Source organism: Vulpes lagopus, chromosome 3, assembly GCF_018345385.1.
Source record: "Vulpes lagopus strain Blue_001 chromosome 3, ASM1834538v1, whole genome shotgun sequence".
Taxonomy (NCBI): Eukaryota; Metazoa; Chordata; class Mammalia; order Carnivora; family Canidae; genus Vulpes; species Vulpes lagopus.
In genome coordinates this window covers 86,080,300-86,095,964 of record NC_054826.1, presented here as the reverse complement: position 1 = coordinate 86,095,964, position 15,665 = coordinate 86,080,300, and the positions used below count along the sequence as shown (strand labels likewise).

At 36.9% G+C, this 15,665-nt stretch overlaps 1 protein-coding gene across 7 annotated transcripts in view; it reads right to left on the bottom strand.

The window, feature by feature from the left end:
* Positions 1-15,665, bottom strand: part of RYR2 (ryanodine receptor 2) — a 726,974-nt gene that overhangs the window by 285,406 nt on the left and 425,903 nt on the right. For all 7 annotated transcript variants that reach the window (XM_041747478.1, XM_041747480.1, XM_041747481.1 and 4 more), the window contains one exon: positions 4,970-5,053. In XM_041747478.1, coding sequence (XP_041603412.1) covers positions 4,970-5,053 — 84 coding nt within the window. The remainder of the gene's footprint in view (positions 1-4,969; positions 5,054-15,665) is intronic.

Sequence of the window (15,665 nt, the reverse complement as noted above, 5' to 3'; positions counted from 1 at the left end):
AGATATTAAAGATTTATTTCTTTTTACATTTGTACATGATATCTCAATGGTATTTTAAAAGATGCAGCAATATTACTGAATTTATTGCTAACAAATAACTCTATAGATGCGTCTGAGTTTTCCATGTAATATTACCTGCTGTTGATGACAGTTTGTTTTCTTCCTTTCCAAAACTCATATGTTTTTCTTGTCTCATTGCATTGGCTGTGTGAATATATCAGGTACTAGTGACTTACACTATCTCGTTCCTGAATCCTAAAGGAAAAACTTTTGGGCTTTATCTTATAGATTGGTTGTTGTTGGCCTTTTATCAGGTTAAGAAGGTTTTCTCAGACTACTGCTTCCTAAGAGTTCATATGCTTATAAGTAAAACATTTTATAAAATAGTTCTAAATGCACTGGGATAATTTTAAACTAAGGCATTTCCTTTAATAACTGTAACTCTAATAACATTTTCTTCCTTCTTGACTCAATTTTGGTATTGGTCTACACAACATCCATATCATTTAACTTAGGAAACTTTGGCATAAATTTATACATTTTGCTAGTTCTACTGAAATATCATTAAAATTGCAAAAAGAAATCTTTTTTCCTTTATCAATCTTTCCAGAGGTTTTATTCTTCCTGCTTATGAACATATGCTTTCTTCCAAGCATTGCTTTATATGAGCAATTCATATGTTTTGATAGCCTTTTCCTTTTCCATTCTTATGTTTTTAAAATTTTCATGATGATACATTTGATCCACTAGTTATTTCAAACTACACTTTGATGTTTCTAAATGTCGTTACTTTATATAGAATTTTTTGGTTGTTGCTGTTACTCCTTGTGATTGAGTGAATGTGATCTTTATGTTGTCAATGTCCTCATGTCATAGATGCTAAATTTTACATATGTCACTTCTGTATAGTATTCTACATATGCCACTATTTTACTTTACAGGGGTTTAAACTTTTATTAATCTTCACTAACATTACACACAGCAGTTTCTGAGAGTTATGTTATGAATTATCACTATAACTGTATATTTGTCTATTTATTTCAGAAAAATCTATTAATATTTTGACTTTTTGAAGCTATTTTACTTGGTGCATACATGAGTTGTTATAGCATAATGCTTGGGTTGTTTCATTTTGTTTTTTAAACTTTGTACAGTGACCTTCTCTTAATTTTGCTTTCAGAGCTATTTTGTCTTATACAGGACAATGGATAAGAAGGAAACTACAGTCTCCTTTTGAGCAATGTTGCTTGGATACATCATGTTCTCATTATTTTCAATATTTCTATGTTCTAACTTCTTTTTAAATTTAATTTAAATCCCAGTTAACATACAGTGTAATATTTAGTTTCAGGTGTACAATATAGTGATTCAATACTTCCATACACCACCCGGTGCTCATCACAAGTGCAATCCTTAATCCCCATTACCTAATTAACCCATTCCCCCCACCCGCCTCCCCTCTGGTACCATTAATCCACCACCATGCTGAGAATTAGAATATTATTAACACCACTATATATGTGTACTCCTCATATATACACATAAACATGTACATATGTACATATAAATATAAATCTATATAAATATGTTTTGCTTGTTTTTCAGTCTTAAAAAATAGTGGTATATTTTAGCCTTGTGGGATATATTTTTATTCATCCTCAACATTATTTTTTAGTTTCATCTACGTTGCCATTTATGACTAAAATCCATATTTTTATAATGTTATTACATCCAACTTAATCCATCTTCCTAATGAATAATATTTCTCCTATTCCTCTCCCTTATTTTTATGCTATTACAAATATTTCTAAAAACAAGAGCTTTCATGTTTGTTGGTGTGGACTTTTTCTAGGGTTTATCTCTAGGAGTGAGACCACTGGGTAACAAGATGTGCAAATGTTTACTTTTATACAATGATGCCAAATAGCTTTAAAAATGATTGTAAAAACACTCAAACCTTTTAGACTTGTGTGGATCTGCATCCATATCAGTTTTTGTTATTATCAAATTTCTTAATTTTTGCCAAAAAATAATAAAATGGTCTCATGGAAAATTTAGATGTAGTATAGACTGCCAGCAGGTGTGAAGAGTTTTCATTTAATGATATCTGTCTATTTCGCCAACTATTTTCAAATAATGCAGAACTACTAAAAGCAACATAAAGAAAAGCCATCAGTAAAAAATTATGAAGGCAGAGGACTTTAATTCATTCCTCAACAAGACTAATTTATTGCAAACCTTGTGTCCTATGTATTCATTAATTAATCGATTGGTTTCTATTTATCTTAGATTTAGAGACCAGAATTGAGACGGCTATAGAAACATATATTAACCCCTATTTCAACAGAAAAAAAAAAAAAGCCTGACTTTTTCTGACAAATTTTGTTTAAATTGATTAAACAGTGAAAACTGGCTTTATCAATTAGGTTTTACTGCAAATGAATTCAATGAATTGAATAAGCTAAATTCTGGCCCCAGGAGGTTTTTGTTTTGTTTTGTTTTTTAAAACTATTTGCTGGAGCAGTTTTATATTCACAGCAGAACTGAGAGGAAGATACAGAGACTTTCCTGCCTCCACACAGCTTTTCCCTATTATCAACATTCTTCAAGCAAGTGGTACATTTGTTACAACTGATGAACCTTCATTGAGACACCATTATCATCCAAAGCCCAGAGTTTACATTGTGTTGTACATTCCATGGGTTTAGATAAATGTATAATGACATTAGATAGTCATTATAGTGTCATACAAAATACTCTCACTGCCCTAAAAATCCTCTGTGCTCTGCCTTTTCATCTCTTCCTACCTCCCAACCCCTGGCAACCACTAATATTTTTACTGACTCCACAGTGTTGCCTCTTCCAGAATGTTGTACAGTTGGAATCACAGTTTTTTTTCCTACTTTTCAGATTGACTACTTTGCCCCAAAGTTTTGACAAGATACACACACACATTTACATAGCATGTAATAATAATAATTTCTTAAATATATTATGCTGACAAAGGTAATCTGAAATTAACATTTCCATCTTTGTATCCTTGCATACATCAAGTTGCAAGTACAGTATCTTTTAAGTGAAAGTACAGATATAACTACTAGTTTTTGTTGTTTGTCATCTTAATAATGCCTTATGATATATAATTACCAAAAAACAGTGAGTGACTTCAATAAGAGGATAAGAAATTATTTTCCAAGTAAGATGGTTTCTAATTTTTTGCTTTAAAAATAAACTGAACAAGGAAGCACATGAGTGAGTGGTCATTAAACATGCTTTCTGAGGATGAACGACTACAAAGTTTTGGTTCACTGAACTGATATTTTTTCTTTCTTTCAACAGATATTTTTCTTTGAATTATTTTTAAGAAAAAATTACTTATGTCAACAAATGATGCAAATGACCCAGAACTTGTCTCTTTCTTATGAATAAATATTTATACATGGATATATGATATAAATGGAAAAAGAATAACTGAATCCATTTCATTATGCACTATTTCCAATAAAATCTTACTTTTTTACACTGATTTTTATCAAAAAATGAATTTATGTTGAATACTTGAATACCAAAAATAATTATAATTGCTCAAAAGAAAAATTTCAACATTTACTATGATCACAGAAAACAAACAAAAAAATCCAATTGATATTTACATTTGGTTATAAAGAAGTATGACAGGGTGATCACTCAAAATATATTTTAGTAGTGTAACATTTTGTGAAGGAAATGGATTAGAAACACAATTCAAAGAAAAAACAAAATGATGCAAAAGTATGTTATCAATGTTCATATATAGTTTCTCAATAGATGATGGCACATACCTAATCACTCTGGATATACTTTTATTAGTGACACTCAAAATTAACAAGAAGTGTCATTTCAAAATGTAAATTAGTGAAGATGCCATAAAGTAGCATCCAATGAAAGTGCTCAAATTTTTAAAGAAAACTTTTAGAAACTAAAAATGTGTTAGGTAATAACATAGCTTTTACACATTTTTTTTTTAATGGAATACGTGAGTATTTGTTGAACTAGAGGACTTGCCTGATTTGGTATCTGCATAGCAAGCTCACTGTTTCTATTTTGATTTTATTTTTATAAGGGATAACTTGAGGCCAGGGTGATTAATGGAGATTATAAGGTGGCTGCTTTGCTTTATCCACATGGTATTATTTTACACATGTCCAGACCGGCTATCTACAATGCAGAGGCCTCGAAATTAAAATAAAACAAAAATAACAACATGAAACAGCAATCATTTGTTGAGCACTTGCTCATTTAATACTCCAAATTTCCCTATGAAAAAGGCATCACCTTTTAGCAGCTGAGAAAGCTGAAGTTTTGAGAAGTTAAATTGGATCACAGAAAGAGGCTGTCCCACAGCAGGCAAAAATCACCCACAGGGCATTCATTGCTTCAATTTACTCATCTTAAAATGGAAGAAATAGTACCAAACTTTGTAATTATTCCTAAAATATTTTCTTTTGATAAAAAGTAAATTAAATTAGGGGTGCCTGAATGGGTCACTTGGTTAAGCATCTGACTCTTGGTTTCAGCTCAGGTCATGATCTCAGGGTCATGAGACTGAGCTCTGTGTCAGGCACCATCCTGAGCACGGAATCTACTTGATTCTCTCTCTCCCTCTCTGTTGCCCCTTCCTCCCACTTCCATGAGTGTTTGCACTTTCTCTCTCTCAGATAAATAAATACATCTTTAAAAAATCAAATTACATTATAAAATATCTTGGTGCAAAGTGGAAAGCCAGACATAACAGTTAGGGATATGGGCACAGGGGTATTCAGACACACCTGCACACAGGGAAAATAACATACATTTTATAGCGTACTACCAAATATTTTCTGAGCTTTGTTTCCTCTCCGAGCAAGTCATCTAGGTTTCCACTGAGAGTTACTTGGATGCACTAAACCAATGCATAGACTGTTTAGTGTTGCTTAGACATTCAACTTACTTCTTGGGCAGCTTCATTTTTTTCACCTTTTCTTCAGCATGTTCATCTGAAATGCCCACATGACATCCTAATGCCAGCAAAGTCCTGGAAGACAAAACCAGAGATAAATTGCAAGAACTCCTTCTCTGTGTCCAAAATAACCCAATATAATAGCAGATGGGAATTAGGCAGAACAGTCCACCTAGAAAGCAGAGTAGAAACCATTTTTAGAGCAAAGGGAAAATATTATTTATAGATTATTTACTTTTGAGTACTGAGCAAGTCATTGAAAACTGAAATATCACAAAAAGCAATATATTGAATAGTAAGTCTTTCTCCAATTCCCTCCCTATAGTCCTGTTTCTTTCCCAAAAGGCATTGATTGTTACCAATTCTTGAATATCCTGCCCAGTCTTTACAAATACTAACATGTGTGTGTGTGAGTGCACACACATGCATGTGTAGTTTTCCCTTTTGGGGGGAAAAAAGAAACACTACACAAATTCCCTTTTACACAATGGGTACATTCAAGAGACCACGCTCTGCAATTTTCTATCTTGACTTTACCCTGTAACTCTTTCATATAAAGCTGGTTTATTTTTAAACAGCTCTGAAGTATTCCATTAGTTGGAAATAAGTCTCATTTTCAAAAAACATATCAGGGTCCCTGTTTGCCAGAAACAATTTATTCATTATTTTTAAGATACTCTATATTTTTTTCCTCCCCTGAATGAGCTTTTATTGATTTTCCCAAGAAAAGATCCTTATAATCCACATGCAGAACTCAACCTTTAGAGTCTTCCAGGTTTACATGGAACAACATAACTTTAGCATCCAAGACAATGAGTGTTTTTTCCTATCTCAACAGGATAACATACAGTGGCTTATCCTTTTTGGATTACAGAATTTCTAGGGTCGAGTCAGTTCTAGTATGGATGTGGCAAGTATCTACAATTCACTTACCCTTCGCAACATCTTAAAAATGAAAATCTGGAGACAGACAGATGGGTGGTATAGGTGGATAGAACTGTGCACATGCACACATACACTGTAATCAAGTTAAATTTTAGGTTATACATGGCAAAATTAAGATGACCCTGTGAAATTATCCTTCAGGCGTTTAACTGCGTAACTATGAATAGATCAAGAATTGACTGAAGGTATAAAATTACCTAAAGAATGTGCCAATTAAAATGAGACAATCAGAAACAGAAGAGTAGAAACCAGATTCATAGAACAAACAGAAGTTATACTTTTTCAAACACTGTCCAGGGAACAGGAAGTTTTTTTTGCTTTCATTCATTCATCTATTCAATAAATATCTGTTGCATACCACTAGCACCAGGCTCTGTGCTAAATTTGGGGGATAAGCTTACCTGGTGGGGAATACGGCAGTTAATTATAATTCAGGGCCTTTGGGGCAAAGAGATACTTAGTAGAGGACTATAAAATCATCAGGGAGGTTACCACACCCAGCCATGAGGGAACTCAGTATGACAATTATATTAGGATTTATCTTAAATTCAGACAACTAAATCCCCAAGCATATGCCCGAGAAATCTTCTGACTATAATGAATAGAGAACCTTGACCATACATTAAGGGAGGGTCTGGAATGCCACACAGAGGGAATTACACTATGTGGATGGACAACAGACAAGTTATTGAGGGTTATGCTCAGAAAGGCATAATTGGAAGCTGTCTGGTCAGAAGTGTACTTATAAAGGGTTAATTTATTATTGTTTTAATAAGCTTACCAAGTTCTGTAATCATCACTGCAATCCATTCTTAGAATATTTCACCCCATCACGTTCCTCATGTCTATTTGTAGTCATTCCTCATTCCAACTCTACACTCCCCCCAAGCCACCACAAATCTATGTTTTGTCTCTACAGATTTGCTTTTTCTGAACATTTTATATAAAAATAATCATACAATACAGGATCTTTTGTGCCACACTTTTTCAACTTAGCATGTCTCAGGTTTATGAATCTTGTATCAGTATATGCATATCAGTAATTTATTTCCTTTTATTATTGAAAAGTATCCTATTGGATGGCCATGTCACATTCTGCTATCCATTCATCAATTTATGCACAACTGCATGGTTTCAAGCTTTTGGCTCTTACATATGATGCTTCTATGAACATAATTTTATAAACCTTCATACACATGTCTTTGCATGGATATATGCTTTCATTTCTCTTGGTTGGATTTGCAGTAGACTTGCTAGGTTGTTCGGTAAATTTGTGTTTAACATTTTAAGAAACTTGTATTTTTTCTAAAGTGGCAGAACACTTTTTACACTCCCACCATGAATACATGTATATTTTAGCTTTCCTGAATCTGCACTGACACTTAGTATGTCCGTATTTTTTATTACAGGCCTTCTACTTTTTTTAAAAAAAGATTTTATTTATTTATTCACTAGAGACACAGAGAGAGGCAGAGATGCAGGCAAACGGAGAAGCAGGCTCCATGCAGGGAGCCCGATACAGAATTCAATCCCAGGACTCCAGGATCACGACCTGAGCTGAAGACAGATGCTCATCCACTGAGCCACCCAGGTGCTCCAATGTTAAGTATCTTTTAATGTGCTTCTTAGCAGTTCATATATCTTTTATGGTAAAATAAACACTCAAGTGCTTTGCCCGTTTTTTAGTTGGGCTATGTCCTCTTATTTTTGAGTCATAAGAGTTCTTTTTTTAAATTAATTAATTAATTTATTTTAAAGATTTTATTTTATTTATTCATAGAGACAGAGAGAGAGAGAGAGGCAGAGACACAGGCAGAGGGAGAAGCAGGCACCACACAGAGAGCCTGACGTGGGACTCGATCCCGGGTCTCCAGGATCATGCCCTGGGCTGCAGGTGGCGCTAAACCGCTGTGCCACCAGGGCTGCCCTCATAAGAGTTCTTTCTATATTCTGGATACAAGTTCTTTATCAGGATTTGCATGATTTTCTACAAATTCTACAAATATAATATATGATAGGATTTATATGGTATATAAATATTTTCTCCCAGTCTGTGCTTTATTTCTTTGAAATTTCCTTCATAGTTTCTTCTGTGATGCAAAAGATTTTGCTTTTGATAAAATCCAATATATTGATTTTATCTTCTTCGACAGATCATGTTTTTGGTTTTGTATCTAAAAACTCTATGCTTAGCCCAATGAGGTTTTAAAATGAGAGCAATAGATGATTTAAAAAATCGATTTAAATTATTAACCACCGCAAGTTCTTTGAACAAAAATTCTTTGTTCTCTACATAATTCTATTATCTGTATTAAAACCACTTGATTTAATGTTGTTTCACTCACATGTTTAAAAATTTTTACAAAGCTGAAGACTGGGAAGAGAGGAACACACTACAAAGGGTTTGCTATGAAGCCCAGGCAGAGGCTAGCTGCTCTGGTCCATGGCAGAGAAGAACAGAATAAAGAATCAAAAAAAGGAATGGCTGAGGGTAGATTTTCTGTCTTGATTCTGGCAAATACTACTAAATTAAGCAGCAAAAATTGGTTCATGTGGCACTATAATACTTTAAAGTATACAGCCACAGAAAATAGAGTGAAAAGACTGGTGTAAAGCCACAGAGAGAACATGAGGCACCCAGCAGATGATAAGTATCTGGTATGTAAGAGACTGAGCTTTATTGCTTATTCATCACTTCATTCATTCAATGAACATTTACCAAGCTCTGAGTAAAGTTTGAAAAACGGTAGACAAATGAGATGCCCACAGGAAACGTAGGGGTCTGGTGGAGTAGAGAGGTCATGCTGGAATTCCACAAATCAGGAAAGGAAGTTCTTATGCTAAGAGATACAGAAGGGGTGAGTGTCTTACTGAGTCAAGGAGCTCAGCAAATGTTTCCCGAGGGAGTGGTCTGGGATGTACAGGATGAGAACAGGGCATGGGTGGGGCAGGGGGGTCATCCCAGGAATGGACATAGAGAAGGCCCTGCGGTACAAAGAAACATGTGAACAGGTGAGTTCAAAAAGACTAGTGTTATTAAAAGCAAGAAAAAGAGAGTGGCCCTCCCATGTGATGAAACTGGTGAGAGGGGAAGCCAGATTTTGCAGGACCTTCAGGAAAATTCAGAAACTTACTTTATCTTAAGATTGGTGGAAAGCTGCTAAAAGAATTTAAATTGAGAGAAGACATGGAAACCTAAGAGTTTGGAAAAGATCAGCTGGTGACAAAGTCAGAATGGATAAGAAAGGAGAAAGGATAGATTTCACTTGGATCTGTGGGGATGGTACTCTAGTTTCAGGTGAGGAATAATGGCAGTTTAGGTTCAAGTGGTAGAGTACCAACCCAGTGGTGTTGGAGGTACTGGGGTGGTCACAGCACCATTAGAGATGGAAGAAAAGAAGTGGATGGATTAAAAGATGATTAGAAAGCCCTCGGCAAGGGATGGGGGTCGTGGGGGGATGGGGAAGTATTAAGGATGACTCTGAGATATCTGGGGTATTATATGGGGCATCTTCAACTTAAGAAGAAGAAGACTTTTTAAATGCCTTAGGGGCAAAAATTGGAGGAGATCAAAAAAACTCACAATGTTTGAGGTACACTTGCCAAGGAAATTGGCAACAGAGTCAATGTTATGTGCTAGATACTCTGCTAAAAGTAGGTATAGGATAAGGGGTTAAAAAAAATAAAACCATGGCCCTCATCTTCATGTAGCTTACAGTGTAATAAGAAAAGCAAATATTAAATGACCCCAGAGAGTAATATTAAAAATTGTGGTGAGAGCTATAAAAAATATCACGGTGTTATAAGAGAAAGGGAGTAGGGGGTAGAAGAGGGTCTCATCGAAGAAGTACATTTAAGCAGAAACATGAGTTAAGAGTAAGAAAGCGCCCATCTAAAAATAAGGCAAAGAACTTTTCATGCTAAAATAGTATATATGAGGCAATAAAAATTCTGAGTCATTAGAAGAAGAGACCATGGGGGCTGGAACACAGTGAACAATGGCAGGAGTTGCAAAGGGTTCATGCAGTGAGTGCCACTGAAGCCACTGAAGAGTTCCAAGCATCATGCGTATGAATGCTCACGTGCAGGTGCATAAGCTCTGGCTGTGCACAGAAAGAACCAGAAGAATGCAAGTGTGTGGGGGGACCAGTGAGAAGATTCTCGTGAAATCTAGGTGACACATGATGGTGGCTCAGACCAAGAGGAGTGCTATGGAAGTGGGGGAAGGGGAGAGACTGAAGATACAAGGAGGAGGACCCAGTGATGGGCTAGACCTGGTGATGGGGTGGAAGCAGGGATCAAACAAAAGAAAGAGTCCAGGATAACTCCCAGGTGTCTGGCCCGTGTAGCAGGATGAATGGAGACGCCATTCACAGGAGATGAATGGAAAGCTAATGTCAAGGTACCTTGGACACATCCAGAGAGAATGCCAGCTGAGAAACGAGATACACACAGAGCAGGTGTCTGCAGTAAAGATGTACCTTCAGGGAGTTGTCAGCAGTGTGTGGAACTTAAGTTATGGGTGTGATAAGAATACCTAGTGACTTTGCAACAGAAAGAGTGAGCCCAGGACTGAAAATCATGAATCATAACAGAGACTGGGTAAACTGTTGCCATCAAGAGACTGGAAAAAAAAATAGGTACAAAGGTAGGAGGAAAACCTGTTCTTTTAGACAAAAATCATGCCTCTTCTCCTAACTATGTTTCTCCCTTCACTACTGCTATCCTTGGTGTCCTCGTGTCCTTAATCCTCCTATCCCTTCCCCTACATATGTACACAAATACATTGTAACTCCCAAAAACAATTTTAAGGAAAAAAAAAACCTACTTGACCAGAAGAACAATATTGTTCTAGTTTTGCTGCATTTTTGTTAACTTCCAAAGAAAGACTCTATGAAAGTATACAAGATATTGATTAAAAACCATTCTATTTTTTTAAATTTTTATTTATTTATGATAGTCACACAGAGAGAGAGAGAGGCAGAGACACAGGCAGAGGGAGAAGCAGGCTCCATGCACTGGGAGCCCGACGTGGGATTCGATCTCGGGTCTCCAGGATCCTGCCCTGGGCCAAAGGCAGGCGCTAAACTGCTGCGCCACCCAGGGATCCCTAAAAACCATTCTAACATTCATTTCCTAAACATAGGTCATTTATGAAAAAATTAAGTTCTTGAATTCAGAAAATACTGTAAGTAAAGCAGAAATTAAACTTTTAGTGACACTGGTCACCAAAGTTGGGGACAGGGCTGACAGGCATGCTTATAGACACTCTGTTGTCCTGAGAGAGGGTGCCAGAAATTTGCAGGACTCTAACACATAGGTGACCAGAAAATCTGAAGCTATCTGTCAACAATTTACACGACAAAAAAAAGAAAAATCACTAAAAGAGCACCTTAAATTCACATCCACATGAAATCATCCTTCAAAACAAGGGATATTCTGGAGTAAACTTTTGATTGTTACTCAGCACTCTTCAGAATTCAAATGAAGGAAGTTGTTAATCCTTCCCCTGATATTTTTATGGAGTGTGTCAGACATATGGTGCCCAAAGCTTGATCAGTGTCATATGATTTAGTCCCCACAACAAATCCACGAAGGAGATGCAGTATGACCCCCGTCTTACCAATGGAAGAAAATCTAAGGTCTAAAAAATCTAAGATTCCCTATGGAGCAGCAAATCCTTGAACCCACAGTATCCAACAATGGACCCTGTGTTCTTACCTACTCTGCTCTGGGGGCTACCACCTGAACAAAGGCCTAAAGGAAATACAGAAAGAAACTATCGCACTTACTCTCAATTACCGAGACTGGGCTAAGAGTGAATTTTGGAGATGTAGGCGCTCTCCCTGCTCTATGTTAAATTTTAAAGAAATAGGTTAAATCAGCTAATTGTAAAAACATAAAATATTGAAGATTGGCTCATGAGAAAGGTCATTAGCATTTACTGTGGACAACAGCACCAAGGTCCATGCAATGTGATGATTAATCAAATCAGCCACAAGCCCTCTTAGGAATGAGATCAGATTACATGAAATCAGGCTCAGCACACTAAATGCAAATACAGAGATTTCTCCACTTCACTGCTTCTTAGGATTTGTCCTTTGCAATAGCTGGCTTAGTTGTCAATTACTAAAATTATAGGGAATGTACTGAAAATTTACTAAATTATCTTAGACCACGACCTTTCAATAAAACATTTTGTGGTAAAAGGTGAGGCAAATGGTGAACTGCTATGAATTACTTATTGAAATGTACAAGCCTTTCATCAAGAATACAAAGGAGGACAGGATCCCAAATACAAGGTACACAGGTCACAGTCATGTGTTATACATCCTTCATCACAGGCAAGCTCTGTCAATTTTTATCTCTGTGAGGTTCTTAATTTACTTGATTTGTATATATTTCCATTTCCTTTTAAATTACTAGTAGAGGCCTCGGGAGCAGCTCAGATGGCGGAGGGGGGCTGCGTGGCCCCAGGAGCATGATTCCAGCGGCTCAGGCCCCAGATCCCAGGGAGCTGAGGGACACAGCCCAGGATCCTGCATTCCCTCCAGGACAGACGGAGGCGGGGATGGCCCAGGACAGTGAGGATGCTCCTGCTGCCAGACGCCCCAGAGCTGTGCAGAAAACGCCGCTGCCCTCGGGAGCATCCAGGCCAGTGTGTACTGGGAGCTGCGGTAGTTATTTTGGGAGCTGACTCCAGGGCTGGAAGGCTGGCCGCCACCAGTGTGGTTATTCCTCCTTGTGTCACTCTGTGCCTGGGAGGGTATGGGCCAACAGGGAACAGGGGCTTCACAGGATAAAGAGCTCCCACCGAGCCGTGCACCTGACAGGGGGCAGGGCATCTCCTCAGGTACACACAACTGAGAATCAGCACAGCAGGCCACACCCCCCAGAAGACCAGCTGGAAGGACAGGGGAAGAGCAAGTTCTTGACCCAGCAGTGCTGGGAAGCTCCAGGGAAAGTAGAGGGATTTATATTATATAGAACCAGAGGGCACCCCTCCTTGTTTTCTTTTTGGCTTTTTGTTCTTTGTTTGTTTGTTTGTTTCTGTTTTTTCCCTTATTTTTTCTCTTTTCTTTCCTTCCTTTTCCAGTACAAATTGTTTTTAGCCACTCTACATTGAGCAAAATGATTAGAAAGAAGAACTCACCACAAAAGAAAGAATCAGAAATAGTACGCTCTCCCACAGAGTTACAGAATTTGGATTACAATTCGATGTCAGAAAGCCAATTCAGAAGCACAATTATAAAGCTACTGGTGGCTCTGGAAAAAAGCATAAAGGATTCAAGAGACTTCATGACTGCAGAATTTAGATCTAATCAGGCCAAAATTAAAAATCAATTAAATGAGATGCAATCCAAAATGGGAGAAGATATTTGCAAATGACATATCAGATAAAGGGCTAGTATCCAAGATCTATAAAGAACTTATTAAACTCAACACCAAAGAAACAACCCAATCATGAAATGGGCAAAAGACATGAACAGAAATCTCACAGAGGAAGACATAGACATGGCCAACAACCACATGAGAAAATGTTCCACATCTCTTGCCATCAGGGAAATACAAATCAAAACCACAATGAGATACCACCTCACACCAGTGAGAATGGGGAAAATTAAAAAGGTAGGAAACAACAAATGTTGGAGAGGATGTGGAGAAAGGGGAACACCCTCTTGCACTGGTTGGTGGGAATGTGAACTGATGCAGCCACTCCGGAATACCATGTGGAGGTTTCTCAAAGAGTTAGAAATAGAACTGTCCTACGACCCAGCAATTGCACTGCTGGAGATTTACCCCAAAGATACAGAAGCAGTGAAACAGCAGGACACCTGCACCCCGATGTTTCTAGCCGCAATATCCACAATAGCCAAACTGTGGAAGGAGCCTCAGTGTCCATCGAATGATGAATGGATAAAGAAGACGTGGTTTATGTATACAATGGAATATTACTCAGCCATTAGAAACGAAGAATACCCACCATTTGCTTTGACGTGGATGGAACTGAAGGGTATTATGCTGAGTGAAGTAAGTCATTTGGAGATGGACAAACATCATATGGTCTCATTCATTTGAGGAATATAAAAATTAGTGAAAGAGAATAAAGGGGAAAGGAGAGAAAATGAGTGGGAAATATTAGTGAGGGTGACAGAACATGAGAGACACCTAAGTCTGGGAAACAAACAAGGGGTAGTGGAAGGGGAGGTGGGTGGGGGGTTGGGGTGACTGGGTGACGGGCACTGAGGGAGGTACTTGACTGGATGAGCACTGGGTGATATGCTACATGTTGGCAAATTGAACTCCAATTAAAAAATAAATAAATAAATTACTAGCGGAACCTAAACTTCTATGCCCAATATGTTAATTTCTGTAATGATTATTATGCTCACATCTTTGAAGAAATACACCTGAACCCAAAAGCTAGAGTCTGACACAGTGGTTACATTTTATGTTTTGAGTTCTTGGTAAAATTGCTTCAAGGGAAGTAACTCCTTACTCTTAACAAAACTGAAACAAAAATGGACATAAGTATATAAGCCAAAGATAAGCATGCACTAAAGTGAGTTGTTTGAACAAATCTAGTTTTAGAGGCCACCAAGGATATAAAAGGAATTAAAGAAATGTTATAGTCTTTTCAAAAAATATTTTCTTAACTTTTCTTTTCTTTCCTTTTGAGAAAGAGGAGGGACAGCGGGAGAGGGAAAGAATCTTATGTAGGCTCCATGCCCAGCACAGAGCCTGACAGAGGGCTCAGTCTTATGACTGTGAAATCATGACCTGAGCCAAAATCAAGAATTGGATGCTTAACGGACTGAGCCAACCCGGCGTCCCTTTTCTGAATTTTTTTATATTAAAATTTAAAATCCTTTTCCTTTCTTTATTTTTCACCACCCCATTTTTTCATTTGCAATGGTAAGTGGCAAATTTCATGAAAACAATTGTCAGAGCCACTGAAAAGTGAATCTGCCTTTAAAGATGACATGCAAATGTCTATGGTAGCTTTTCTCAAAGTGTGTTCCTCAGGCAAATGGTCCTGAGGTACTCTCCGAGAAACAAACAAACAAACAAACAAGATAGTATGGCTAAATAGGCTAGGGAAATATTACAAATGGATTCCGTTCTATTTTAGAAACTCTCAGGACTGAAAAACCCATAAGCAAAATAAACAATTATTTTAACTTAGCATCTTTAAAATATATTAGAGCAGTATTTCTCAAACTGTCTGTGATGAAGAGCCAATTTTCTTTCAATTTCCAGCCTGTTGTGGTCTGTTGCTCTGATAAAATACAATAAAACTTGTTAGAGAAAATTAAAAATTTTAAATGAAGACATGAAAAATATAAGCCTGCACTTTATAAATTATTAGATTAGATTCACTAAAATAGAAAATTGCTCCCTTAAATTGGTATAAAAGTTTCTCAAGACTTCTTGTTAGTGTTTTTACTTATCTTGTCACAAATCAATAACAATTTGTGACAGACCTGGTTCTTGGCCCACACTGGGAGGAGCACCATATCTGATCACAGAACCCTTGTATTCTGGAATACCCAAAATATCCGTAGAATGCTCTTCAATAAATACTTTATAGAGTGCAAAGACATAAAATAGAAAGGTCAAAGTATAATTCCCAACAAATATTGATCCAATCCACCTGTGCATTATGAAACATTCTAACTGAATTCATATAATTCTCACTGAAGTAAGCTATATTGATACCTTGTTTGTTTCAGGTAAGAAA